At 29.8% G+C, this 26,493-nt stretch overlaps 2 protein-coding genes, 1 long non-coding RNA gene and 1 other non-coding gene across 13 annotated transcripts; 2 read left to right on the top strand and 2 right to left on the bottom strand.

Annotated features, from left to right (window-relative positions):
• On the bottom strand, positions 1–14,221 carry sqd (RNA-binding protein squid). 10 transcript variants are annotated; one of them, XM_031993929.2, is made up of 10 exons: positions 13,930–14,219; positions 9,591–9,626; positions 9,326–9,366; positions 8,859–8,986; positions 8,164–8,310; positions 7,930–8,061; positions 7,572–7,839; positions 4,006–4,077; positions 2,175–2,290; positions 1,073–1,285 (listed from the first exon to the last, which is right to left on the bottom strand). In XM_031993929.2, exons 1-9 carry the CDS (start codon positions 14,052–14,054, stop codon positions 2,223–2,225), a joined length of 1,017 nt encoding a protein of 338 aa, XP_031849789.1. In that variant the 5' UTR covers positions 14,055–14,219; the 3' UTR covers positions 1,073–1,285; positions 2,175–2,222. The 10 variants fall into 10 exon arrangements, with proteins under 10 accessions (XP_031849763.1, XP_031849779.1, XP_031849771.1 ...); XM_031993955.2 differs by having other exon boundaries at positions 7,614–7,839; XM_031993903.2 differs by lacking the exon at positions 2,175–2,290 and having other exon boundaries at positions 1–1,285.
• On the bottom strand, positions 8,379–8,448 carry LOC116435016 (small nucleolar RNA snR61/Z1/Z11). The gene has a single exon (XR_004236678.1). It is a non-coding gene; the product is annotated as a small nucleolar RNA snR61/Z1/Z11 (small nucleolar RNA).
• Positions 14,222–14,583: 362 nt separating the features above from the next.
• Positions 14,584–16,321, top strand: LOC143174553 (uncharacterized). The gene is made up of 3 exons (XR_012998692.1): positions 14,584–14,718; positions 15,287–15,388; positions 15,666–16,321. It is a non-coding gene; the product is annotated as an uncharacterized LOC143174553 (long non-coding RNA).
• Positions 16,202–26,055, top strand: LOC116432948 (uncharacterized; the record flags this gene model as incomplete). Its single annotated transcript, XM_031990521.2, has 12 exons — positions 16,202–16,225; positions 16,317–16,440; positions 17,165–17,311; positions 18,499–18,677; positions 19,134–19,340; positions 20,805–21,026; positions 21,803–21,995; positions 22,162–22,372; positions 23,910–24,216; positions 24,475–24,620; positions 25,167–25,383; positions 25,710–26,055. Coding segments are annotated over 12 exons (2,193 nt in total), but the record flags the coding sequence as incomplete, so codon positions are not given.
• Positions 26,056–26,493: the final 438 nt, after the last annotated feature.

The raw sequence follows: 26,493 nt of genomic DNA, 5'->3' as shown, positions 1-26,493 counted from the left end.
TTTACACTAATTTTTTTAATGTAATACTTTTGTGACATGGAACAGTGTTGAATTTGAGAAAAATACAATATTTTCTTTCATTTTAAAAACCTTATTACGATGTTCTTTGCCTAGAATGAAATCGTCGATATATATAATGTACATGTGCTATTCCTTGAGTGTAGAGTTAAAACTGAAATAATGTATGTATATCTAGCTTGTTACATGTACTGGTAGTAGAATCAACAAAATATTGTTTGTAATACAAAACACACTAAACCTCCGTGTCAGTCTTATTTTAAATCTAGTGTATAGACGTTCGTTCACTATGTTTTAAAATATTGTGTACATATTATACTTCTTTCCCTTCCGAAAATTAAATTATTAGGATCGGTTAACACAAATACAAGCATACGCGAGATATATTTTATGTACACAAAATGAATTTATTTTATCCTATTTTCTCTTACCAATAAGGAAGCAATAATCTTTTTACCTCATTTCACATACCTCACACAATCATTATAAACAACTTGGTACTTCTCGTTTCTTGTTTTTTTCCTTAACGTAGCCGTGTAAAAAGTACATTGCCTGCTTACTTTTCTATAGTGGGCTTCGCATCTTATCAAGTTTAGTTTTTTTTATAGACAAATTAAAATAATGTAATTGTTGAAAATAGGGACAAAATTGCTAGTCTCTCAACAGTCCCTATGGCGTTGAATGAGAAAACTTGATTCTTCCTAATATCTGTATTTAAATTATTTCCTATCATCTTTTGCTTTCCCATTTGCACAAACACGTTGTATATTACGTTACAATACTTCATCATAAGGTGTAACGTCGACTTACGACATGTAATTATCCATTTGTATGGAATTACTTACTCCCTACAAAACTTTCGAGCATATTATGATACGACAGTGCCTTACGTTGAACCACGTAACGTACTCGCGGTAAAAAAAATTAAATGATAAATAAGATGAAAAATGAGAGACCAATGAGAAATATGAAACATTTTCGACTTTGTACAAAAGGGTAAACGAGAGATGGAAGAAAGCATCGTGAATCTATATGTATATATATATAATATATATATGTTTATATGTTGCTTCTTGTTTTCTGTCTTGATAATGCAGATGTATTGCTAGACGCAAGACGTGACGTTATTACAGTTTCTGTCGTGACTCCTGATGATTCGTTTTATTTTGCGGCAGTAATCTGCGTTGTTGAAAATCTTGTTGAAAGTGGCGTGGTTTAATGGAATGATGATTTAACGAGTTATGAGATTTGTTGTAGGGTAGGAAACCTGAAAAGAAGACAAGAAAATTAAAATATTTCAAATTTCTATCGATTCTTTCGTATTTTCCGATATTTTATGGTCACATGAAAAAAATTATACGGGGGTTTTAAAATGGCTGTCCATACTAACACACATTTGCAATGAGCGACGTAGATGCCTAGAAAATATTTACAATGGATATTATAAATAAATGTGAGTCATTTTATTGGCAATTAAAAATCAGTAAAATAAACGACGATACAAATTTTGGTTTACTAAACATATTATTCCTCGTGTAGAGACACTTTCTTTTCGTACAAATAAAAACTTCGAACTTGATGGAAAGCTTACATTCCCTTTACAGTGAATACGTTCAAATAAATTGTATATCGATATCTGTAGTTATGATAAAATGATTATAAATAAATAATTTTATCATAACAATTAAACAAGCAAACCCATTAATTTTTTATTCGCGCTATTACAAAAACATTAAAGCAAAGTAATTAAAACTCCTGCAAAATGAAACTGACTAATGACACGATCACGATGTAAACCCCCTATAAATATAATTATACAGGATACACAGTTATACAATAAGAATATCACTTTTGTTATTACAGTAGTATATCCCTGGAAACTACAAAATTTTACATAAACATCTACATTTTATGGAACTGTAAAAAAAAAATAAGTTCGTCCCTTTAAGAATACAAAACAAACTCAATCATTAAACGACTACCAACAGAACAACATACGCGTTTACCATGGAGGATCATGAGTCTAGGAACAGGAATATGCTTGTACATGTTAGTATGAACAACTATTTCTGAAGCCGTTCTAAATGATATTGGAAAAGGAAGAGAAAGGTTGTCGATACTGAAGTTATAGTTGTCAGAGGAAAGCTATGACTCACCAGCGGTTACAATGCGAATTGCATTGCGGTCGCAATGAATGATTTCCATTAATAGGGTTGGTGCCTTTGGTTCTGACGACCACCTCCCCTCTGCTTTCCGCCGTAGCCTGAGCCTCCTGAAACAATACCCATGACGTACGTTAGTCAAGTAACTTGGTTATTCCCGCCCTCCTCCTTCCCGCCGTTTTTTATTGAAAAAGACCGTACAAAAATGGTCTATTTGTATAGAAATTAACGCACGCACACTTCTATCAATAAAAGAATAAATAATGAAAATACAGACTAACGTAATGGATATAAGACTACAAAGAATCTACATAGAGGCTACAGGCTAAGGTAGTAAGCTGCAGGCTGCGTTCTGATTCAAACTCTCCTTTTCTCCTTACACATTTCTGGAATCTTCCTATGCTGGAATACTAAGAGGATATGTCGAATACATTGGTTAAAGCATTCGAGTTACTTAAGTAATCTATGATAATCTTAAATTTCTATTTTATTTTAATCTTAAATTAAATAATTCTTAGATACTGTTCAAATAGTATATGATTTTATATATACTACTGTTAAGAATATATTGAAAATAGTTCTACAAAATAACCAGAAATGTTTAAGGTTAAGGATGTGAAGATGAAATGAATTTAGCAGTGTAATGTGAAATTGAATATTTTTTTTTGTCAATGCGTATATCACATTGTGCTGATGAAAAAGTTTGATCGAAATTTAACATGCATTTAGGTGTTCATGTGTGAATGAAAGGAACTATGTTATTTTTTGTTAATAAATGTGAACCGCTAAAGATACAGAGAACTGAAAATATGAGTTTCAAGTTTTATCTCGATGAGCTGAAACGAGATGGAATAATAATATCCATATGTTACTCACGAGAATTATAGGACTTAGATTTTGTTTTTGTTCTCCATTTTTCCTTACTACTATTTCTAAGTACAGATAATACTTGAAATATATAATTAATAATACGAATTTTATTTCTTGCATGTAATATGATTGAAGATATAAGTCGAGTAACTACTAAAGAAAATTTTTCTTTAACCAAACTTGGTGTCTTTATTAATGTGTATCATCACAAAGTTTATTTGAAATATTATTTTCACTCTGTCATCATAACAATTTTATATTTTACCACATTTTAATATTTAATATAGAATTGTACATATGTTGAGTATCAAAATTTTATTTATTTACGATACCTTAGAAAAAGTCTAAATTTTAAAGATCATAACCACAGTAGTAACAACCAATATTACTGGGTTGGTTTCGTAATACTTTTAAAAAAAGAAATCAATTTTGATGCGGTCCAGATACTTTCAATTATTGTATAATATAGTGTTTACTCTGATAAGTATTTATTATCAGTGCATGAAATTATACGTGGTAACTCTTGAAATTTTTGTTTATATATGATGAGTATAATGTTTATTTAAATTTGGTTAGAGAAAACAAACTACGTTATAAGTGACGACAAAAATTAAATGTACAGAGTACCACCCACAAAATGGAAACACTTATACATAAGTGAAATAAAAATATTTTCTTCGAGCGTAACAACACACATTAGGAAGTACTGGAAATTTACTCTTATTTTTACTTCAATATTATAAATATGATAAAATATAAGTTTCATATAATCACACGTACATGTACACACATACTAAAAGAAAATATTGGAAAATGATGACAAAGGAACAAGAAGACAAATAAGATTGGGGGGGGGGGGGTATAAATCGATGTAAAATAACAATAAATGATGATTTATGCTAGCAAAATGGGACGGGAAATACAAAAACAATAGAGAAGGAACGCTAATGCGTACCTTTACCGCGTGCACCACCGCGCCCACCACTGTAGCCACCATCGTAACTACCACCGCCATAGCCATAGCCGTCTGCGTTTCATGGAACACACGGTACAAGAGACAATGGGGTCAGTATTAACATGTACCGGCAAAAGTATACTTTTATTTGTATATTAAAATATCTCTATATTAATATCAATTGGAGCCGGTATTTAAAAAGAAAAAAGTTTTTAAATCTAAGTTTAAAGTTATCGAAAACATGTATCAAATGTAATTACATACAAGAAAACATATATTATCTTCCAAAGGGTTCATTGTTTGCACATTCAATATACATTCAATAGTAAGTGCAGAGGCTGCTGTTCAACAATTTTTAATATTAAATATCTGAATGCTATTCGAAATACTCACAAAAATGACATGCATTTAAATTTCTCAATCGTGACGAAATATTTCAGTGTATTTTATTCAAAATGATTCGCCACAGTCCCAGGGAAAGGAAGTGTGTGCAGGGTCGAACACGCGAGTGTATGTGTTGTAAAAAAACTTATTGGAACCTCCACGTGACGTATGTGCCATGAAATAATTTTGTAACAATAAACATTTATAATCAGATTAATAGAAAATGACATTTTTTTCGTGAATAACATAAAAATCATGCTGAAGACAATGAAAAAGCAATTAACAAAAGGACCAGATAAAACACAATCATTGCAAGTGTTGATAATTATTATCAAAAGGAGAATGTTAATTTTCCATGAATGAGTTGGTTACGTGAAATATAGAGTAAAACATGCGCATCGGGACTGATGGGACTCGAAAGCAAGGATTCAAGGTTTAATACCATTTCACAAGATATATCGTCCTGTGTAGTTTTACTTTAATGTTTTTTACACATCATAAGTTCACATATAATTATGTTACAGTGACTGCGTGTGTTTGAGGTTAGCGTCTGCAAAATTTCTAACGAAAATGTAAGAGGAAAAAAAGTGAAAAACAAATGAAAAAATCAAATTGTTCTACAGATTCACTGACATCAATCAGTGAACGTATGAAATATTAATATTTGTATGTGTTTTAAAGAAATTGTAAATATGTATACACATTATATTAGGATATAGTTAATGTGTTCTTACGAAAGAATATGAAAGTACTAGATAAAATTTATGCGGCACGTTTTGAATCACGAAAATCTTGGAACTCATTCTAATGTACTTTAATTTCTAATAAAGAAAATGTGTTGCCCTTCACACATTCACTGTTACATATTATATGATGTCTTGGTATTTTTTGGAATTCGTTATCAATGCCATATTCGTTTGTATGTATGTGTGTATATATATGTATATAGAATTTAAATATTTGCGAGACAAAGAATGTAACTTAATTTGATGAAATATGCAAGTTATTTGATCACAGCTCAAAAACATCCAACCCTCTGGAAGTAGGGATTATACACTTCGGATTATGCTATTGTTAAATTTAATTTCTTTTATGAACTTCGAAATTTGTTCGTCGCACCGCGTAAAACTGAAAACATACAGTTAGAGAAGAATGTAATCGAATAATCAGAATGCAGAAATATGTTACTATATCTTTATATTCGTTTCTGTATCATATCTTGACTTCTCTTAAAACGTGACAATATTACCGAAGAAAATATTATAGGAATGCTTCAATTATGCAAGAAAGTGATTTTGTTCATCATTTTCACAGCACATTTTCGTTTTATATAATACATCAAAAAATAAGGAAACACATGAAATTTGAAAAATGTTATTACCAAAGTAATACAGAAGATATAGCTCTTTATTTCTACAAACTTGTTGTAGAAATACTATTTACTTCACATAATATATTTAAAAACAAAAGAGAAGAACACAATCCGAATGCATTTATTACGTATTTGAGCTGCTGGTTCACTTTGTTATTTTTCAAATGCAAACTTAGGTTGGAATTTTGACAATATTATAGACACTTCCTTAAAGATCAAATTGTCTTTGACTTACAATATGCGTTAATTTAAAAATAAATATTATCGCTGATCCGCCTGCAAACCAGCGCTCACCCTGCAGCATCTATTAATAATATCATACATCTTTCATTATTTTGTATGATACATACATACAATAGCAATTTTAGTCACTCCATTAACGTACTACGATGTAGTACTATAAAGGCAGACGATTATAATTCATATAGTAGAAATGAAATTTGTTTCATAAGACTTAAAGTAAACCATTGGATGGATAGGCAGGTAAGAATATACTTTTGGTTAATATATGACAGCATAATGCGTTTGCTTTAGGTACTTGGAAATTACTTTAAATTTCATTTGATCTAATCGGATGTATTTTGAGTTACAAAGAACTCAAATATTACTATATTTTCTATTTCATTTATCATTGCTAATCTTTGAAATAACATTGAAAGTGTTCAATAATTTAAATAAAGATGCTTCAGAATGCAATCAGTATATCTGAACAATAATCTGAAATTCAATATTAATTATTTAAATAGTCAATCCGATTAAATGAGCTTTAACATATACAGTGATGCCCACTTAAATTTCACAAAACTCCGGGGGTAATTGTGAAATTCTCGCGGACAGGGTGCAGTTTGTTGACTCAAGCATGACTCAACGAAGTGAAAGAACAGATATAACGAGCGCAAGGCGAGATGGACGCAGTACGTCGAGCAGCGACAGTTGGGACCTAATATTTCAAAACTATACTGCAAGTGGAAAAAATAAACACACAAGAGCGAAAATTTTATCTTCAGTCATTTTTACCTTACTTTCATAAATGTAACACCAATGAATTGTTAAGATTCTCCGAATTAAAATGAGACCAGCGCAACGCAAATTAGACTAGCTTTATCGATTTAAAGCATTCATCATGTTTAATTTTGTTATTTCTATTAAATCGGTGAAAGTAGTCCGATTTGCGTCTTGTTTGAGTTCATTTTAATCGGAGGAGTCAACTAGCCATTGTTGCTACGACTATAAAAATAGGACTAAAATTACGGAAAATGACATTTTCTTCATTGGATGTTTAATTTTCACAATCACGGCATCCTATTGATGCGTGTCTGTTTTCTTTCTTTTTATTGTATTCATTCTTTACCCTTGGTTACTGAAATGAGACTTCGTCGAGCTCGAGGGACTGACTGGCGGGACAAGAGTGGGGACGAGTCTTGGAAATTTAACCGTACGGATTTTAATGAAATTTAAACGGGCATCACTGTATATTTGAAAATGTAGATTCTGAGTATACACACGTGGCAGAACATATTAGTTATCCGGCCACGAACACTTGAATTTTAAAGAACCTCTAGTAATTTTAGACGATTCTCTAAACTACAGTGGAAAAGATGGATGAAAGACACAGGGTAGACAAGTCGAACATAAAAGCTTATAACTTATAAGTGTAAATTGCATTATCGTCTGCCGAATACACTGGGACGGTAGCAGCAGACAATCATCTGCCATTGATTATTATGAAAAGGAAAAACCAAATTCTTTGAAATGATCCTACACAGCGATAAGCGCGTGTAAGTTCTTTAATAATAATCAATCAAATTACCGTATCCACTGTAGCCGTAATCACCATAGCCGCCGTACCCACCGCCATAATAATCGTAGCCTCCTCCGTAGCCATCATAGCTACCGCCGTAACCGCCTTGCCCGTAACCGCCACCGTATCCGCCTCCGTAACCACCTTGACCCCAACCGCCTTGACCGCCAAAACCGCGTCCTCTGCCACCCCTTCCGCCACGTCCGCCTCGTCCGCCAGCGCCGCCACGCATACCGCCCATGCCGTCTGGTTTAGGTGTGGCTTTCTTCACATCGACCTACACAAACAAATATTTTAGTATTTTAGTATTGCGTCAAAATTAATTTTTCATGTTTGAGATACTATTATGTAAAATAATATAACTCACCTCTTTACCATTTATCGTTTGCTTGGGAGTTTTCAATAATTCATTTACTACTTGTTCGGATTCGAAAGTAATAAAGCAGAACCCTTTCCTCTGGTTCTTTGTCTTATCGAATGGCATTTCTACTTCGACAATCTAAAATAAAGAGTTGATTTAAACAATTTTTTTTACTTGTAATAACGTGGTATTTATAACGGGGTACAATTGATACAAACAACCGTAAGTTGATGTACTTACGGTTCCAAATTGTGAAAAGAAAGTCTTAATATCATCATCGGATAATTCCGTTGAAAGACCTCCGACAAAGATTTTTCCATGCCTAGCCTTCGCCTTCTTAGGGTCTACTTTCTTATTGTTGATTACATGTTCGCCAGCTGCCATGATCTAGAAACATAAATTATTCTTAAAAATATATTGCAATTTGTAAGCTTGTAACGTTATTTTACACTGTAAATTCAGAACTTGGAATATCTTCAAAAAACTTTCAGTAGCAGAACTGACAAAAAAGTATCATCATATCAATGAAAGTAATGCTTATTTAACGCATTGGGAACTCTATTTATTCAAAATTTTTCATTAAACCATAGAGTATGATAGTTTGTTGCAAAAATCTAATCAAATATACCGAGCGACGCGATCACGTTTATTTTTTCCATATAATGTGCTATAACAAAATTGAAGTTCTTTTACTTATGAAAAACTGATTTTACCAATAGTTGGACCATACATGAATTATATTAGTATTTATGTGTATTCTATCGGAATAGAAATAATTTTTATATCTTAGAATACACACAGTAATTTCTTGAAGTTTAGTATCTACACGCTAGTATCATTTACACACTTATCTGACTTTTATCGATTATAGTAAAATTACTAATGAAACAGTACTATCTAAAATATAATTCTTACTTCTCAATGTATTGCTTTACCTTATCGAGTGATTCTGCTTTCGCGAACACAATGAAAGCAAAACCTCGTGAACGGCCGGTGTTAGGGTCCGTTTTAACATTGATACTTTCAATGTCTCCATATGTCCCAAAGTGATCGCGTAATTCCTCTGAAAATTAATAATTTCATTTGAAAACTACGAATAAAATGGGAATTCTTTCTGTCCTTCAGTTTTTTTAAAAAATAAACTCAGTTGGAACACTAATTAGTCTCATATGACAATGTCATCCGAAGGTGTCCTAAGTGAAACATCATTGTTTAACTCGTATCACGTGTATGAAAATATTTTATGAGTTGGGAAGTTAATTATTACGAAAGTAGTTCAAAACAAATTATTTTTGTCTAACAAGAAACACATTGACTGGTGAAGGATGCCGAATTTAGTATATGTCGAAAGCTATACACGGAATGTAAAATTATGACTGTTGAAGAATTGAAAAATACTCACTATCTGTGGTCTCCCAGCTTAATCCGCCAACGAATAATTTCCTATAAAAAATAAAACAATTATTCAGTAACATAAAATTCGAAAATTAAATATTAAAAAAATGTTTCAGCTTCAGTGAAGAGCTTAAATTCTCAAAAAGCTTTAGAGTTATAAAAAAACTATTGCGTTTCGATCACGTAACTAATGCAACATATTTTGAGTTCTCACTGCCATGCATATATTCAACAAAAAGAAAGAAAGAAAAATAATAATAAATTTAATGTACCTATCATTCAAGGAATCCTGGTTACCACCGGTTGATCTGTAAAGCAATGTAATGAATTTTAATAAACTGATCTTGAAACTTTTCTGTAATTATTAAGGACTAAGGTTGAAGCAAAAATTTATGTTTTGTTATAAATCATTTCCAGTTATATTTAAAAAAGGAGTTTGACTTGACCCCTGGAAAAATTAGAATCAGAGTTAAAATATTAAAATTTAGTATTGACAATATACACAAAATGTAATAAAGAACCAGTAGTATATCATTTGGAAAAGGGGCACTGGATAAATTTTTAAAGACATTTTGGTAAGGAATTTTATTTAATAGGTAATATAAGTAATTTATTATATGTTTCTTAGAAATATATAAATATATACTCATATAAATGTATTCTACAGTTGATTAAGTGACCTACATTAATGTCTACTTTGAAAATTTGGAAAAAATGTCTTTGTGAGAACAAAATTATTATCTTAAATTCAAACTTGCGATATTAATAAGAACATGAGAAATACCATTCCTAGAATAGATTAACTCACTGATACAAGCTTATCATACAAAAGATACGAGTGTTCGTCCTTATAAGAAAACAGAAGATTATGAGAAATAACCATGAGAAGACTGCTTTGCACACCACATAGACCTTGACTTGAACTTCAAATGAATGTGCTTATCAACAAAAAATGAAAGGAAAAACTTGGAAAAAAGTGTATATAATATATATATATGTAAAAATTAACGCAACGAGAGAGCAAAGTACTTTTGATGACGTTCATGTGAACCCGAACAATAGTTACAACTCCAGTTGACATACGGCTGCTCCTAAAGGAAATAAGATTTAACTTTTCCAAGTTGAACTCTGACTGCTGATTGGCCCAAAGAATTGGCATATGGTAGATAGACTGCAACTCTATTAAAAAGCTAAAAAAATTGTTTTCGCATTACAAGTTAACGATGGTTACTTCTTGAAACTTTTTTAATATCTATATTATGCACACAATATTGGACGTTTATATTTATGTTTATGTATATATATATATATATTAATCTCTCTCTCTCTTTCTTTAGTTGTCAGCAAAATATTATTATGTCTCAAGTCCTGATATACTTTTCAGCCTTTTCATATACAAATACAATTATTAGCTGCAATATTTTTCATTTTTCTGGCAGTGTGATGGTAGTTGTCTGTACTTAGATTGATCTTTTTGTATATCATCTAGGGCTGGTGATAAATACCGTAGGCACCAGTCACTCGCCGGTAATCAGTTGTTGGTCGGGTCACGGTTAGCCGGTTGCGAGCCGCCCGCCATAATCGCACTGGGTCGTTTGCCACCTGCAGACCAAGCCACATAAACTGGGTTAATGGCATTCCGACCTATCGGAGGTTTTCGCATTGGCCCTAGTGACTCTGTGCTTTGATCACGCCCAAACAGCTTTGACATCGGATCAGAAATTACTCTACGCGTGACCCAGCAGGCAAGTGTGTGTCTGTGCGAGACTTATTGACTCTGACGTTATTGACTCGACTTCCAGTGCTTGTGTTGTGACGAAACATGACGGACTTGAACTTGACGTTGACTTCTCACAATAATTCAGACTCAGAAGTCAATCGATAGGCTTCACACGTTTCAGTTCACAGTTCCCAGGTAAGCGTACATATTGGTCAATCGTATGCAATTGACTAACAACCAGAATTCTGCTGCAATGAATCAATGAGGAAGACTCGGCTGGCCAAAAATGCATTTCAAAGTTATACGCACTCTATAAAAACATTACAATTATTATTTGCGTGTAATGTACACAAATTTGTTCATTCATGAGAATCACAACTTCTTTTCATCGATTACAAAACTAGAATAGAATTAACTAGGTAGGAGAGCAGAAATAAGGAGTTTACACAAAATTACAAAATTTTAAACAGATAAACGTATACCTCGCAACAACAGCACATATAAAGTTATAACTAATACTTATTCTTATATATGTATATAGATAACCTTATCTTAATTTTGCAAAAAGAAACAACATGCAACATTTATTTTCATCTTTCTTTTATATATTATGTTTCTTTATTGTAAAGTAGAATGCCAGCCATTAGTTATTTCCTTTTGTTACTTTATGCATAAAAATCACGCCCTTTTACACGCACACCTATATTTTAATAGAGGGTGAGAGGAGGCACACCTCCAAATTTTTATACTTTCAATAGGAAGATATCAACAGAAAACAAAAATTATTTTTCATGTTCAACATTAAAGATAATTCTTCACAATAATAATATTGTGAATATAAATATTTCTTTTAAATTTGAAGGTTACATCATCTTTCCCTATATCATTTTAACCCGCTAAGCCACACGTGGGGTAGAATTTTAGCCGAAGTGATTCTTAATTGATACAACTTCAAAAAAAGAACAAAGAAAAAGGTATCAAAATTTTAACATACAAAATACAAAGAGGTACATTTAATAACCAATTCACTTTTTCTCAAATAGAACAGAACATGAAAACAAAATGCTACAATTTATAAATCATAGATCACTTTATATATGATTATAGATGATAGTATAAAATTTCCAATAGTTAATTTTTGGTGCACATTATTATCTTCATTGTATGTATTTTATTTTTTACATAAACATGCCACATGTAAACAAAGATATATATGGAACTTGTATTAATTTTTTATTGTGTTTATATATTTAAAGTAACTTTTACGATAGAAATAAATTATATTTTCCAATACAACACAGCATTTTCCAGCTCTGCCATTTCATAATCAAAAGAACAAAAATTTTAAGATACAGGAAAGTATTTTTAGTGAACAAAGAAAAATGTATTACAATAACTACAGTATGTATCTAATAAAGAAATGGTATACTACCTATTACATTTATTTATACTGCATCAAAAAGTTCTTTAAATATTATATTAAACATTGATACATGATTAATTTCTTTGAACATAAAATGCAACATTTGGATACATTGTTTACCAATACCACTTAATAATTATACAATGACAATAAATAATTAAAAAATGAATAACTTGATTTTTATGTGCATTACAAAATAATTATATTTCTTGGAATAACTAATATTAATTAAAAGTTATTCTTGAATATGAAATATGAAACAGATACAATTCATCTATTGTCGACTTTTTTTGTAACATTGTACATATTGAGTTCAAATATATTCAAAAATATTCTGCAAATACCAACTATTCCTGATAAACAAGGAATTAAAAAATAATCCTTATAAACAAAAATCATTACAAAACAAAGTTTTAGGGTAGGCATTTACCCCACACGTAGCTTAGTGAGGCCACAGAAAATAACGTGGCTAAGGTCAAATACTTCTATAAGTTACAATCTAAAAATAGCTTACCCATATATGCAAAAACATACCCCAAACTATGTAAGAGTTTGCGATAATCCAAAGCTGTAGGGACACAAGTTAAAAAAAAAAGTAAAATCCCTTTAGTATAGAACCCAAAATGCTGTGACAATGGAAAACAGAAAATAAGAGCGAATGTATAATTGTAATATCACAGAATATTTACATAAAGACTGTGTATTCCGTACATCAACATCAGACTAAACTCTTCGGTGCTCAAATCGTCCAGCTCATCTTGTTATGCTGAAAAAGGGGAAAGGCCAAGGTGCTGTGCCACCAGCCACCAACAAATCTTACAATCTATTAAATACTTCTAAGAAAATATCACGATGTTATTGAAGTAATAAAATATTATTACCCTCCCTGAATTATCTAAATATTCATATTAAAAATATTATTTAAAACTGTTTTGGCGCTTCAATGCGTGAGAAAATTCGTGCGTGGAAACGAAATTCTCGAGAACGTGATAGAATGTACTTGTAACATAGGAGAGAAACGAGCCCAGGCATACAAAAAATATTCTTGTATTCGATCATAAAAGTTTCTCATCTTTGCATTGCTTCTAGGACAATGCGTGGGCGCGCCCTTTCTCAACTAGCGGCCGGCATTTCTACTTGTTTGACTCATTTCCTTTTTATTGTTATTTCTAAAGTGCTTAGCAAAAAATGATTAGTACCAAGGAATTTTCCATTCTGCAGCGATTTAAAAAAAATTAACTAAGACATTAAAAACGCACGCTTCGTGATCGATGCAAACGGATTTCAATTTTGAGAACCTCGCGCATCCGCCATTTTGTCATTCGCGACTACGTATCGCGCGAAGTAATTTTCAGTATGTGGAAAGCTTTCTTGGAAAAATTCACGCGTATCCCATGTATCGAGTGAATCGAAATCGATCTGAATTAGAATTTGAGTAGAAAATCGAGATCTAAGACAAAAAGGTTACCTGTCCTCTTGAGACTCTTGGCCATTTTCTGCGGCGTCCCCGCCGCCGTTCTCTGCTTCGCCGTTCTGCTCGAAGTTTTGATCGGCGATATCTTCGCTGAAGTCCTTGTTCTCCTGATCGGCCATATTTTATATTTAGTTAACTATATTTTTAATGAAACACTTAAAAACACAATTCGAAATCGTGTTTTTAGGAATATTTAAATACACTGCACGAGCTAACTACACTCTCACGTCCGTACTGATCGGCCGCCGAATGGAGAAGGGAGACCTACGACTTGCGCTCAGTTTGACTCAGATTCCGCGCAAAGCATCATGGAATCTCTTTTACCTCCCCCAATATACCTCTCAGCCAATCAGAATTTAACATTCAGGGCCGTGCCTTGTATTTCTTAAATGTGAACCTATGATATTCCAAATGTTAGATTTGGATATTAATTTTACAGTCTTCATTTTGATAATACATTGCCAAATTTGTTTTTATTCCAGCAAACTTATATAAATTTACAAAACCTTGATTTTTATTATCAATGCGTAATTTTTTTATTTTAGTAAAATATTTATCCTGTAAAACATTTCTATTCGTTTTTAAGCGCTATGAGTTTGTAGTTATTGTAAATATATATATATATATATATTTATTTACAAGTTTTACATTACGTGTTATTTAAGAAGTTTCACTTTCTTTTGATATATGTTAATATTTTTCAGTTTAATTCTTATTAAATACAAATGTTATGTTATACTTTCATGATATTCTCACTATTATGTTATTGTACTGTTATAGAAGGTACTAATAATTACTTTCAATTGTTAAACATATTTATACAAACGTTATTGATATGTACAATTAAGAAGTATTACAATACATTATCATTCCTAATGAAACTAACCTATCAAACTCTGTTTAAGTAAGAAATGAAACTCTATTTAAATAAGAAATATACAAATTATTTGATTATTGGTAAATGAATTTCGTTGTAAAGAAATAATTACTCAATATTTGTGGGTATTTTCTAGAATTTCGTGTATATATTATACATATTATTAAAAATAACATTGGCTATACGTTGTATACTTACATATTTAAAATGTATTTACTATTAAGATTTATCTCATATAACATTTTAAGAATAAAAGCATATTTGCATTAAAGTAATATCTTTATATATAGGTCTCGAATTTTTGGAATACAGTTTTAAATATTGTTGAATTTTGTTGTAAGTTAATTTTTGTAATCAATTTATTTCAATTACTTCAGTAATATTTAACATAAGTCTGATATTTAAGACAAACAGTTCTAATACGTGAACATTTGTTCTGTAACATTAAATTACATGAAAAATTTTATTCAACAGAAAACAAAGAATCAGAATCGCAAGGTATTGATACGGCCCTGCAACACCAATCGATGTCTGCTGGGAATTCCACGATGCCAAGGGGGAACAGCGGATATAATGGTATGCATACGAAAATTTTGGGCGTGGGGAATGGAGCGAAAACGAAGGGCCAATCAGACTAGCGACAAATGTTGAGTAGTACGTAGCAGCCAATAGGAACTCACCGAAGAACCGGCCATTCAGTAGCTTCATTTCCCAGAATTCTATGCGTGTGAATTTCTAAGAAATCAATAAAATATTCCTTACAATCTCATATTAGTTCTACCGCTTATAGCTTTTTTAATTAATTTAAAAAAATTTTTATTGTTTGACACTTTTCATAATTTGTTTAAATCAGGGAAAACGAATTCGATCGTTACATCTGCCCAATAAAAGCGGGAACGTTTACGTTGATTCAGCATTCTCATTGTTTCATAGACGCTAACAGTTGGCGCTGTCATCGATGAAGATGGCGACACGTTACACTTGAAATTGTAAAGTTAGATATAAAATAAATAATTTTTATTTTATATTTAAAGTCGTCAATTGTTAATAATGTATTTTTTTTATTAAAATAGATTTGCTCATGAATTTAAAAAATTTCAAAGTATTGATGGGTATTAAAAATGTTACAATACTCTATTATTTAATAAAATTATTATTATCTCATAATATTGTTATCTCGTTGCAGAAGTTAATCTTTATTTCTCAATCCTCAATTTTCAATAGAGTAATTAATCATTACTATGTAATTGTTCACAGTTTTTTTTAAATAGCAATTAGTTTGCTTAGTTTCAATTTTTACGCCAGTTCTTTGTTTATAATACGTGATTTTAATGTTGTTAAATTTGTACATAGAAAAAATTTTTTTCAAGTAGAAACTTATTTTGATTAATTGTCAAAATGCCAGAACGAAAGGTAAAACTACTTTGCCCTTCAGCGTTTGTTATAAATTAATAAAGCAGAAAATTATATTTCCTTTTTCGATCAATGTATGCTTCACCCATAGATTTTAAGGTTATCAGATGTCTGGCGTGTTTGCAATAAAATACGGGCTGCAATTTTCCGCGTGGGATTTAACCTGTGGGATTATTATAAACCTTTAGATCCTGATAAAAATTGTTTAATTTCAGGTATAATTATACAAATATGAAGTAAATAATTATTTATATAAATATATATAAATACAATTATTCTTATTATTAGTATTGTAGTTGTACATACATGTTTATCTATATACCAGCTAGTGTAACATATTAAAATTGCCGCTAATTAATACATTAAAGATGTTATATTATCTATTGAATGCAATTTTATATTTTATTACTTCTATTGAATTCTCATTATATATACACCAAATTATATTTAATATGAATATGTATAAAATACATTTCTTCATTTAATGTGTATTTCAAAGTAGTTTATTGTTATGATTGATATTTTGTAATAAATACTTATTTTTTTTAATATATATTTTAATATTTCAATTTAATAGGATATTGACTTCCATATTTAATCACAAATAATGTATGTTTATATATAATTTCATTTACTATAGTATGTCTTGAATCTAATTATATAAACTATATAATTCTAATGGAATATATTATATAGAGTTTTCCAATAGACCAAAATGTAATTACTTATCACTCATTATAATATTACTGTTGTGATGAATATTAATTACAGATGTATAAATTATATGGTTTAGTATTATTGTAGAAGTATAAGTAAGATTATATATATGTATACATAATTTTTTATATAAATATGTTTTAACATTATACATGTTAATGAAGCACTAAATTTAATCTACAATCAGAAATTTTGTAATGTGATATTGTTATTAATACGCAGAGTCAAAGTTTATTTCTGTGTTGGCTGGCCCACTGAAAGATAAAATTGGTTTATCCGATAAAGAAATCTGTGATATAGCTGATTATTTTCGTGTTCAAGATGGCAGAATACTTTACACACAGTTTTGTACAATTATTCATGAAAACGGTATGAATATTTTATCTCTATATGTGTATGAATCTTTGAATGATTATAATTTTGATAAGAATTAATATTTGCAAGTACTGTCAGTTATGCTGTGATAGTCTATATTATTTCTTCATCTATGTTTGTATAACATTTTATATGTAAGACCTTAGAATTTTATTTTCTAGTTTCGTAACTTCAAAGATAATTAATAACTTTTACTTAACTGCTCTTCCATCATTTTAGTTCAATTTACACGCAGAATACTTCTTTTATAACATATTATTTTACATTTTGGATAATTATTTACAAAATATTTATTATTGTATGTATTTATGAAATTTGTAGTATCTGATCTTTGTATTACCTTAGAAAGTGTGAAATTGTTTTTGTATTATATACATAAATAAAAATTTATATTAACATTTATAAAAGACACTTAGGGTATGTATTTTTTATCTTGTTTGTTTATGAAAAAATGTATAAGACTGTAAAATTAATAATGAACATTAACTATTGTTATAAGAGAATTTTGTACCTTTCTTATTTGTTTTACTTTCAATATCATCAATATTAAATTTTCTGTAGATGTGTACATATATAATATGGATGTAAATTATTGCAGCAAAATATAATTTTATAATTCATAAAGTAATCGTAAAATGTGGCGTTTGATGGTTATGTTCTCAACTTCTTCGGTGGCTGTAATGATGGGCTCATAGAAAGATATTCAAATAGTATGTATTTAAGCTTGTAGATTAAGATTCAACTGCTACGATCATTAGAAAAGTTGAGAACAGGTCCGTTTAGTAACGGAATTAAGTGTCTTAAATATTTAGATTTTAAAATTAGTTTGTGGACCTTTGTGTACATACATGGCTTCCACATTTTGCACTACATTTCATAAAAACTTCATATTTTAATTGTATGTTTCAATTACTAGTAAATAATAAATGGTCAGAAATTCTCGTGGAAAATTTTGGTGCTGCTATAGAGTGCCTAAAATGAAAGGAATTTGTAGTTGACCGCTATACCTGACCTGGTACCGTTAAGTGAACTCATCATTGTGCCGAAATTTACTTCCTGATATACAATCTTCTACTATATATAATCTGCTCGCGGTCATAAGAAATTATTTATGTCGTAAAATATTAGTATAACAAATAATACAATGCACGCACAAAAATAATTTACTATTTTTATTGCAGTACCAGAATTCGATAAAAATAAAGCTTTAATAACTGGATTAGAATGGGAAGATCCAGAGCACGTGAATCGGTTAAGTGCAACAGAATATCGAAAACTATGCCTTATTATTACTCAAATTGCAATTTTTGTAAGCAAAAGGAGGCTGGTCTTAAGACCCTACTTTCAAGATTATGAATTGGTGCGTGTAATAATTATTTTCTTTTTTAAAGAGAGGATTAATTTATTTAAGAATATTTAAAAAGTAAGTAATTTATGAAATTTATATTGACCACATTTAACAATGTTTTATATTCAAGTTATATTTTAGTCATCTTAATATTATATATATTAAAATTTTAACTTTTCAATTAATTGTATATATTTAATATTTTGTTATTATAGTAATTGATATTATGTATTAGGAATTATATTATCATAAATATAATGACAAATATGTTTACCTAATATTTGGTTTTTGTTACCATTTTATACTTCTTCATCAATCCCAATCCTATTTATTATATTAATTTATTATCTATGTGGAAGTAATATACTTTTTTATTATCATTATCGCTGTAGCCCTTTTTGTTTACTATAATGAAACAATTATTTTACATAAATAAATTAAAATAAATCTTTAAGTTATTGTTTGTAGATTGCAAAGAATGCTGGTACAGTAACATTTGCACATTTTGGACGGATTTTGAAGTTCCTGGGGATTATCCTTGCATGCAATGAATTTTCTTTACTTGTAAAAAGATTTGCGAAAGATGCTTATACGATTAACTATGTAGCCTTCCTGCAAGCAGTTGACGAAGTTCAGTCTTATCTGGACAACCATGGAATGTTATCTCTTGGCGGAGTAATATTTTGCAAACTTTCTATCTATACATCTTCTTATATTTATTATATTAACTATCTATAATTGCTTCATTTTGATATCATATTGAATTAAAACATGCAGGAAAACAATTAATATATAAAAGAATTCAAATATTTATTTCTAAGAATAATTGCATTTCAATGTTCTATATCATTACTTTTCATCTTTTGTATTCGAAAATTGAATTATACTGAACATAAAATTTCTACATTAAACTACATTTTTTATATTTAAATGAAATATGGATATAAATGTCGCACAGTTGACACAATAATGTTCATTCCAGAGAAATTACTTTTATAGTATATAGAAACAGAAATAGATTTTTGCACAAATTTTTAGAGTTTCTGACTACTTCATTTTATGTCTTTTGAACTCCCTGTCTAAATGTTTTACACTAATTTTGGCTACAGAAACTCTTATATTGGCCAATAGTCCCAATTCTGTAATCTAGAGAACATAAATGTAAACATTTAATTGTATTCTATTCTTTGTTGATTCATGCTCATCATGTTTTCTTCAATGTTAGGAACAATATTCCTCTCTTGCTCTCGAAATCTTCTATTAGCATCTTTACTTACATTTACAGTAATTTTAAGTATAGTTTTTTAAAATTATTTATTTATTAGAATATGAAAATGAAAGTAAAACCAACTGGCCATTAATTGAAAACAGAGTTTAGACATTTGGAGAGTTTTTTATCTTAATGGTTTAGTATCTTTCTTTCCAATTTAATTGTTAACAGATGAATGCAAATTATTTTTCTTTGTATTTGTAACAAATGTAACCGTAAATGTAAATTGTTCTTTTATTTTATTATCACTCTTATGTAACATATAACGTTGAATGAATTTATAATTTATACACTTTAATGTGTAATAAGTGTACGGAAATTTGTTTAACTGTTTGTATGTATGTAGAATTTATTTTATATCGTTCTACAGGCGTGTATGATATGATGAGTTTTTTCACAGTGGTTGTTAGAGGGTAGATATGCACTTGCTCGGTAAAAATCGTTACGATCGATATCGCGTTTATACAACCTTTATGGCTATTGTTGTAAGGCAGATCTTGTATGTACGACTGATACATTTATCACAGGTAGAAAGTAAAAATTTGTGTAATTAATGCAACTAAATTTGAAGCGATTGGATCAATTCAACGTAAATGCAACATTTCCCTCAGTATTTGAAAAAATATGGATACAAAAATATAATATATAATAGAAACATGGTAAAATTTAAAATAATTTAAAAATATAAACTTTGAAGATTAATATTTTAATAATAAAATGTTCAATATTTATATTTTATTATTCAATCGTTGAAATAGAATGTTGAGATTGTTAATGAATGCGAATGATTGTACAAATATAAATAAAATATGCATTTTCTAATTTTCCAGTAGAATCGTTGTGGATTATTTTTGTAATTTATTTTAAAGGAATTACTAGATCAGTTTCCTGGCCGAATTATCACAGCGGAACTACCGAAATTTCCACGACCGGAAATCGGTAAGCTGATACCCAGCAAAGTGTTTGGGAAACAAACAGTGTTTCATCCGGTAATGGAGGATCCTAAAAGTATGATGCCCTTAATGGAAGTTGTTCAACGCGTCCAAAGACATATTTTTGAGAATAGGATTCGTATTTCTGAATTTTATAAGGTTTATTATATGTCTTTTCTAGTATACAATAATAGACATTTTTTTATTACGCGTTACATAATTAAATAAATATTGCACATGCATGTAAGTACAGAGACGTGAACAATGGAAGAAGTAACATAAGGTATAGGTCTACATGAGACGGTAAATTTTTTATCAGTTTCAAATCGATTGTAGTACATGTTGCAATATTACCTTTAATCAATATTTTAGTTTTGAATGAATGTGTTTCTAGGACCTGATATAAGGAATTTGTTTGCTTCTATACTCATGCAAAAATACTTATTTTTGAAATCTGTATGTTTATATGAAAAATCATTGAATTCCTATGTTTCTTCTGTATATTACTATATTTTATATATTATTGTAAAAATTATAAATTTCAATGCTATATTTTTATTTCTTTTTATTTTCCAAAAATGAAGCAGTATTCTAACTTTTTCAACTATTCATATTTGAGAAACTACGGGTATGACAAGATATGTTGATTTTCATGAATTAAACGAACATTTAGTGTTCATTTTATTCAATTGTTCCTACAAACATTAATGTTCCTTTGTTTAAGTCTTGGAAATTAGAGATTTTAAAATAGATAATTGGGATATATAGTCGCCTAATTGTATCAATCAAAATCTACGTAAATGTTTACCAAATAATATTAATAATATGCATCGATTTGATGTGTTTTTTAAACCTAGTGTTAAAAACTTTCATATTAAGGTATTCACAATAGAAACACTTGTAACTAAAATATACATATAAATAAATCATGATAGAGATTTGATCATTTGAACGTCGGAAAAGTGACCATCTCACAGTTTAAAAGAGGCTTAGATGGTCTTCAAATTTCTACTTTGGGACGTTTGTATCTCGCCGAACCGGAAATTAACGCCCTCGTGACGCTTTATAAAGATCCAAATGATCCAGACCGTGTGTGTTGGCGTACATTTGCAGACGATATAGATCAAGGTATTAATTATTAAAAACAGAACATACCGACTATTAAAATTAAAGTAACCACTTTAAGTTAAATTTGATGTTTTTCAAATTTTCTTTATAATGTTTACGTTTTAGTTGTATGTTACATATATGTAACATATAAAGTTATTTGCTCATTTTTTAATTAAAACTTTAGTGTTTACCATTAAGGAGCTCGATAAATTGCCAAATTTGAGAATCGAATCACCGCCAATTGAAATAGCAGAGTTGAGTCGAAAAGGAACAACCAATTGGCAATGTGTGACAAAGAACACAAGAGACTTGTGCGAGGAAGCGTTACAGAAAATCCGATTCCGTATAAATGAAAGAAGAATTTTGATAAAACAGTTTTTCAAAGATTATGATAGGTACAATCATTTTATTCTTCTTTACTGCTAGGTCGTTGTTTTGTAACAATGAAACAAACGTTAAATATCTACAAATAATTCATGTAAACTTTCATCGTTGTTTTCGATGTTATTCTCCTACGTTAGTCGTGTTATTCTCCTACTACCTCTGAAATTGAGAGCCCCATATATTACAAAAAAATCTATATTGTACCAAAATGAAAATTTTGAGGTATAAGGCTGGGGGAATAACTTTGTGCACTGAAAATTGAAAAGAGTGGAAAAGATGATGGAAAGAGAGAGGAAAGGAAACGAGGCATGTTGTTCTGGGTCTGCTAGTTGACTCATCAGAAAGGTTACCTAGCAGACCCTTCCCTAGACGCGGGAATATCCGATGGTCGGTTAGGGGCAGTATACAGGGTGTTCAATGAAATAAATACCGGAAGAAGGAGAACAATTATAAATATCTTCTTTGCTCTGTTTGATATAAAAAAATGTTTATTGCACTACCTAAAGCTTTCTTATACAGTAGTCTATAAACCCGGTTACGAGTCGATAATAACCCATACAAGTGGTTGATATGACTTTAAATAATTGATATAAGAAATAGAAATGTTTGAATCACAATTCGAATAGTTTTGAAGAAGAATACACTAAGGAATGAAAATTTTTGTAAATAAGCAATTTTTAAAAAATTTTGTTAAATTAGAAAGTATATCGTTGCCCATGGTATTACTTTAGGTATTTATACGATAAAATCTGAAATTATATATCAATTCTAACACTACTTTCGAACTGAATCGCTTTTTTATGTTCAAGGTTGTATCAAAGTCATATTTTAGGCATATTTGAGCGTGTTCTAACATCCACTATAAGATGCAATAGAAAGAATAATATGCTTCCCTGCAAAAATAATGGTAACCTTTGAAAAATTAGAAAAAGTGTTTGTTACAAGAACGAAGAATATTGTTAGATGTTCTTTTTCATTTGGAACACTCTGTATATAGACGTCAGTACCTATAGTAGCTAGGGAGAATGTATTGGTTTAGGAAGTTGTACCATTCCTTTATTTGACGTCAAATGACCTTGTATTATAGATAGCTTAAATTCTCTAAAGATCCGTTATTTTTCTGGAAACACAAAGAGAACAGTGTGTTGTGCACATAGTAATAACGTGCTTTAATTTTGTTTTAAATCTTCCATCTAAAAATAATATTAGCATATAGTATGTTATAGCTTTCATGATTTTATATAGATTATCAGGAATAATATTTTGTCTTGGCTTAAAAAAATAATGAAGAAAAATGATCAAAGTTATTATTTTCGCTTATATATACACTTAATTATTATATTTCATAGATTTAATCAATTTGAAGTGAAGAAACGTTATGATGAAACATTACGTCGACACATGCACGCACGCACACACACACAAACGCACAGTAATTGTATTTTATAAATGTAATATTCTTAAGTCTTACTTTAATTAAAATAGTTTTAATTTTATATATTTGACATTCCCGTTTTATTCCTTTATTTATACCAATGTATTGTTTAGAAATAACAAAGGTCACGTATCACGATCCCAGTTACGTCAAGTTTTAACTACTGCGACCGTTTTGCTTTCTCAAGAAGAGGAATTTGCTTTGGAACAAAGGTACAACGATGAATTGGGTTTCAATTACGTTTGGTTTTTAAAGGAGCTGGAATCGAAACCAATTGAAGCATCTCTTTACGATTCTGTTTTACAAGAGAAACAAAGAATTAATTCTGAGAGACCGCCTCCTGAAGCTGACGCAAATGAAACAAATAGTGTCCTAATTTTAGCTAAAATTAAAGCTAAAGTTGTACGAGAAAGAGTAAAAGTAATTTTTTATATTTATACTTCTGTACAAATTTTACTATAAGTAATAATTGAAATATTCATGAGTTTTTTAATTATTGTTTGTAATTTTTTAGTCTATAGATAGGTAACTTTAAATTCTCAATATATACAATATAACATTTACTTGATTTTGAAAATTTTTACATATATTTTGAAGTAACACGAGTCAAAACATTTGAACACGAATGAATTTTTTTTTGTTTCATAAATTAATTTTATTCATTTATTTCATATGAAGGTCATCGAATTCATGCGTCAATACGATTTTCATAATGAAGGCGTTATAAAAAGGTCACAGTTTTTGCAAGGACTTGACCAGCTCCGGTGTAATTTAACTTGCATAGAAATAGCAACTGTAATGAAAGTGTTCCGATCTCCATTAAGGTACAACACTTGATTAAAAAAATCTATTATTAATAAGTCATAAGCATACTTTGTGATAACAAATTTTATCATTAATTAACTAATTTAATTTAAATGTTTTTCATCATGTAGGAAACGAAATTTCACTTAAAATAATTAATACTCCATTTAAATTTATTATGAAAGCAGATGGAGCTGATATGAATATAATATTACTACCACTTTTTTATTTACATATTTCAATTTCTTATCTTTTATAAGTTTATAAAATTTTAAATATTACAGACCCATTTAGTAAACAATAGTAAGAAGTCACATGTAGTATTAAAGTCAAAGTTAAGTTCATGATATTCTAAGATAATAAATATTTGATTCGAGGTTTTTGTAGGATTGAAAGAAAATACCAATTTATACTACATTACAAATATAAAATTACTCTAGTTATATAAATGATATATAAAAGGTATCATCATTGTGGTTGTTGAATTGTAAAAATTATAGTATTCGTATATTTAATAAATTTAAAACAGAGTACAGTGATGTATTAAAAAGTTTTTCATTTCAAAGACCGGGATACGTGGATTATGTAAGATTCGGACATGCTGTTGAGGAAGCTGTTGCTACGGGAGGTCTAGAACGAGCACCCCTTTTAGTGCCCGTGCAACATATCCCCCCGGAAGCGTCTCCTAAAACATTCTTGAATTTCGAAGAGAGGCATATGGTTACGACAGCGATGAACAAGTTGTCCATGGTACAGCAGCCGAACTTGGAAGAGATATTCAAGGTCAGCATGCATATTCAAAATACGAATGTTATGAATAAATATACAATGTTATATAGAAACATGAAATGGTAAAATGTAAATTGTTCTCTTAAATTTCGTTAGATATTCGAGTAAATTTTAAATATTAAATATTATAAATATGTTGCAATAATTACAGGAAATATTAAAAATATGTAGCTATTAATTGATAAATAATTTACGATTACAAATCGTTTTCAATCGTGAAATATTAAATACAACGTGGAACATGAAATATGCGCATTAATTAAATGAAATTCATACAAATTAAAAAAAGCAATGACAACAAATTTAAATATTTGTTACAGGATTTCGACAAAGAAAATATCGGTACGGTTCCAAAGGAGTGTTTGATCAAAGCTCTTTCTGTCAGACGAATGTTACAATTAATAAGTGTCAGAGAAGTGGACGTTGTGCATAAATGTTTTTCCATTGAAAGAGGTGGTCGTTTGGAAATCAATTATCGGGAATTTTTACAAGCTCTGCATCTCATGCGAGAAAATAGGAAACATATTCCCTTTTAAATTGTTTGCAAATTCCAACGCAAAGTGAAATTAAATGTTTTATATCTTTCTTTTAAAGCTACGCAAGCTTTATATATAAAATTATGAAAAATCTTTCTGAAATTATTTTAGATTTTAACTTATATTAGTGATAAAATGTAAATTGATGTCTGCAAATAAAAATAAAAAATTTGCTTTGTAATTGTACAAATATTTCATATTTTGTTATCTATTCCTTAATTTTACAGTAAAATTTGTAGGATTAAGGATTAACTGAGTTATCGTAGATGACGCATTTAGCCTGCCGGAGGAAAACTTTTCGGGCAGTGTAAGTATTGGTTTTCTTTGCGTCGTGCACCTGCCGTGCATACCTGGAAGAGACGAAGAAACTCTAGCCTTTGAATTGAACGCGGTCCCTTTCTCTCTTGACCATAAGCTTCTTTACTTTCGTCTTTTCTACGAATTCCAAACTTGATGGGCCACTTTTTTTATGATACGTTATACGTCGATTTTACCTTGGTTCAATGCAGATTTATTTAAGCATTAACACTTCCGCTTGGGTCATTTAATATATATATATAAGCGAGCT

The sequence above is a fragment of the Nomia melanderi genome, chromosome 1, assembly GCF_051020985.1.
Source record: "Nomia melanderi isolate GNS246 chromosome 1, iyNomMela1, whole genome shotgun sequence".
Taxonomy (NCBI): domain Eukaryota; kingdom Metazoa; phylum Arthropoda; class Insecta; order Hymenoptera; family Halictidae; genus Nomia; species Nomia melanderi.
Note: the sequence above shows the minus strand (reverse complement) of the source record. Positions and strands in the feature narration are given on the sequence as shown.

Coding starts and splice junctions, on each gene's coding strand:
- sqd (XM_031993903.2), bottom strand. CDS start 14,054: ATGGCCGATCAGGAGAACAAGGACTTCAGCGAAGATATCGCCGATCAA. Junction 9,627..13,929: donor CAAGAGTCTCAAGAGGACAG/GTAACCTTTTTG, acceptor ATTGCTTTACAG/ATCAACCGGTGGTAACCAGG. Junction 4,078..7,571: donor TTACGGCTACAGTGGATACG/GTAATTTGATTG, acceptor CATGAAACGCAG/ACGGCTATGGCTATGGCGGT.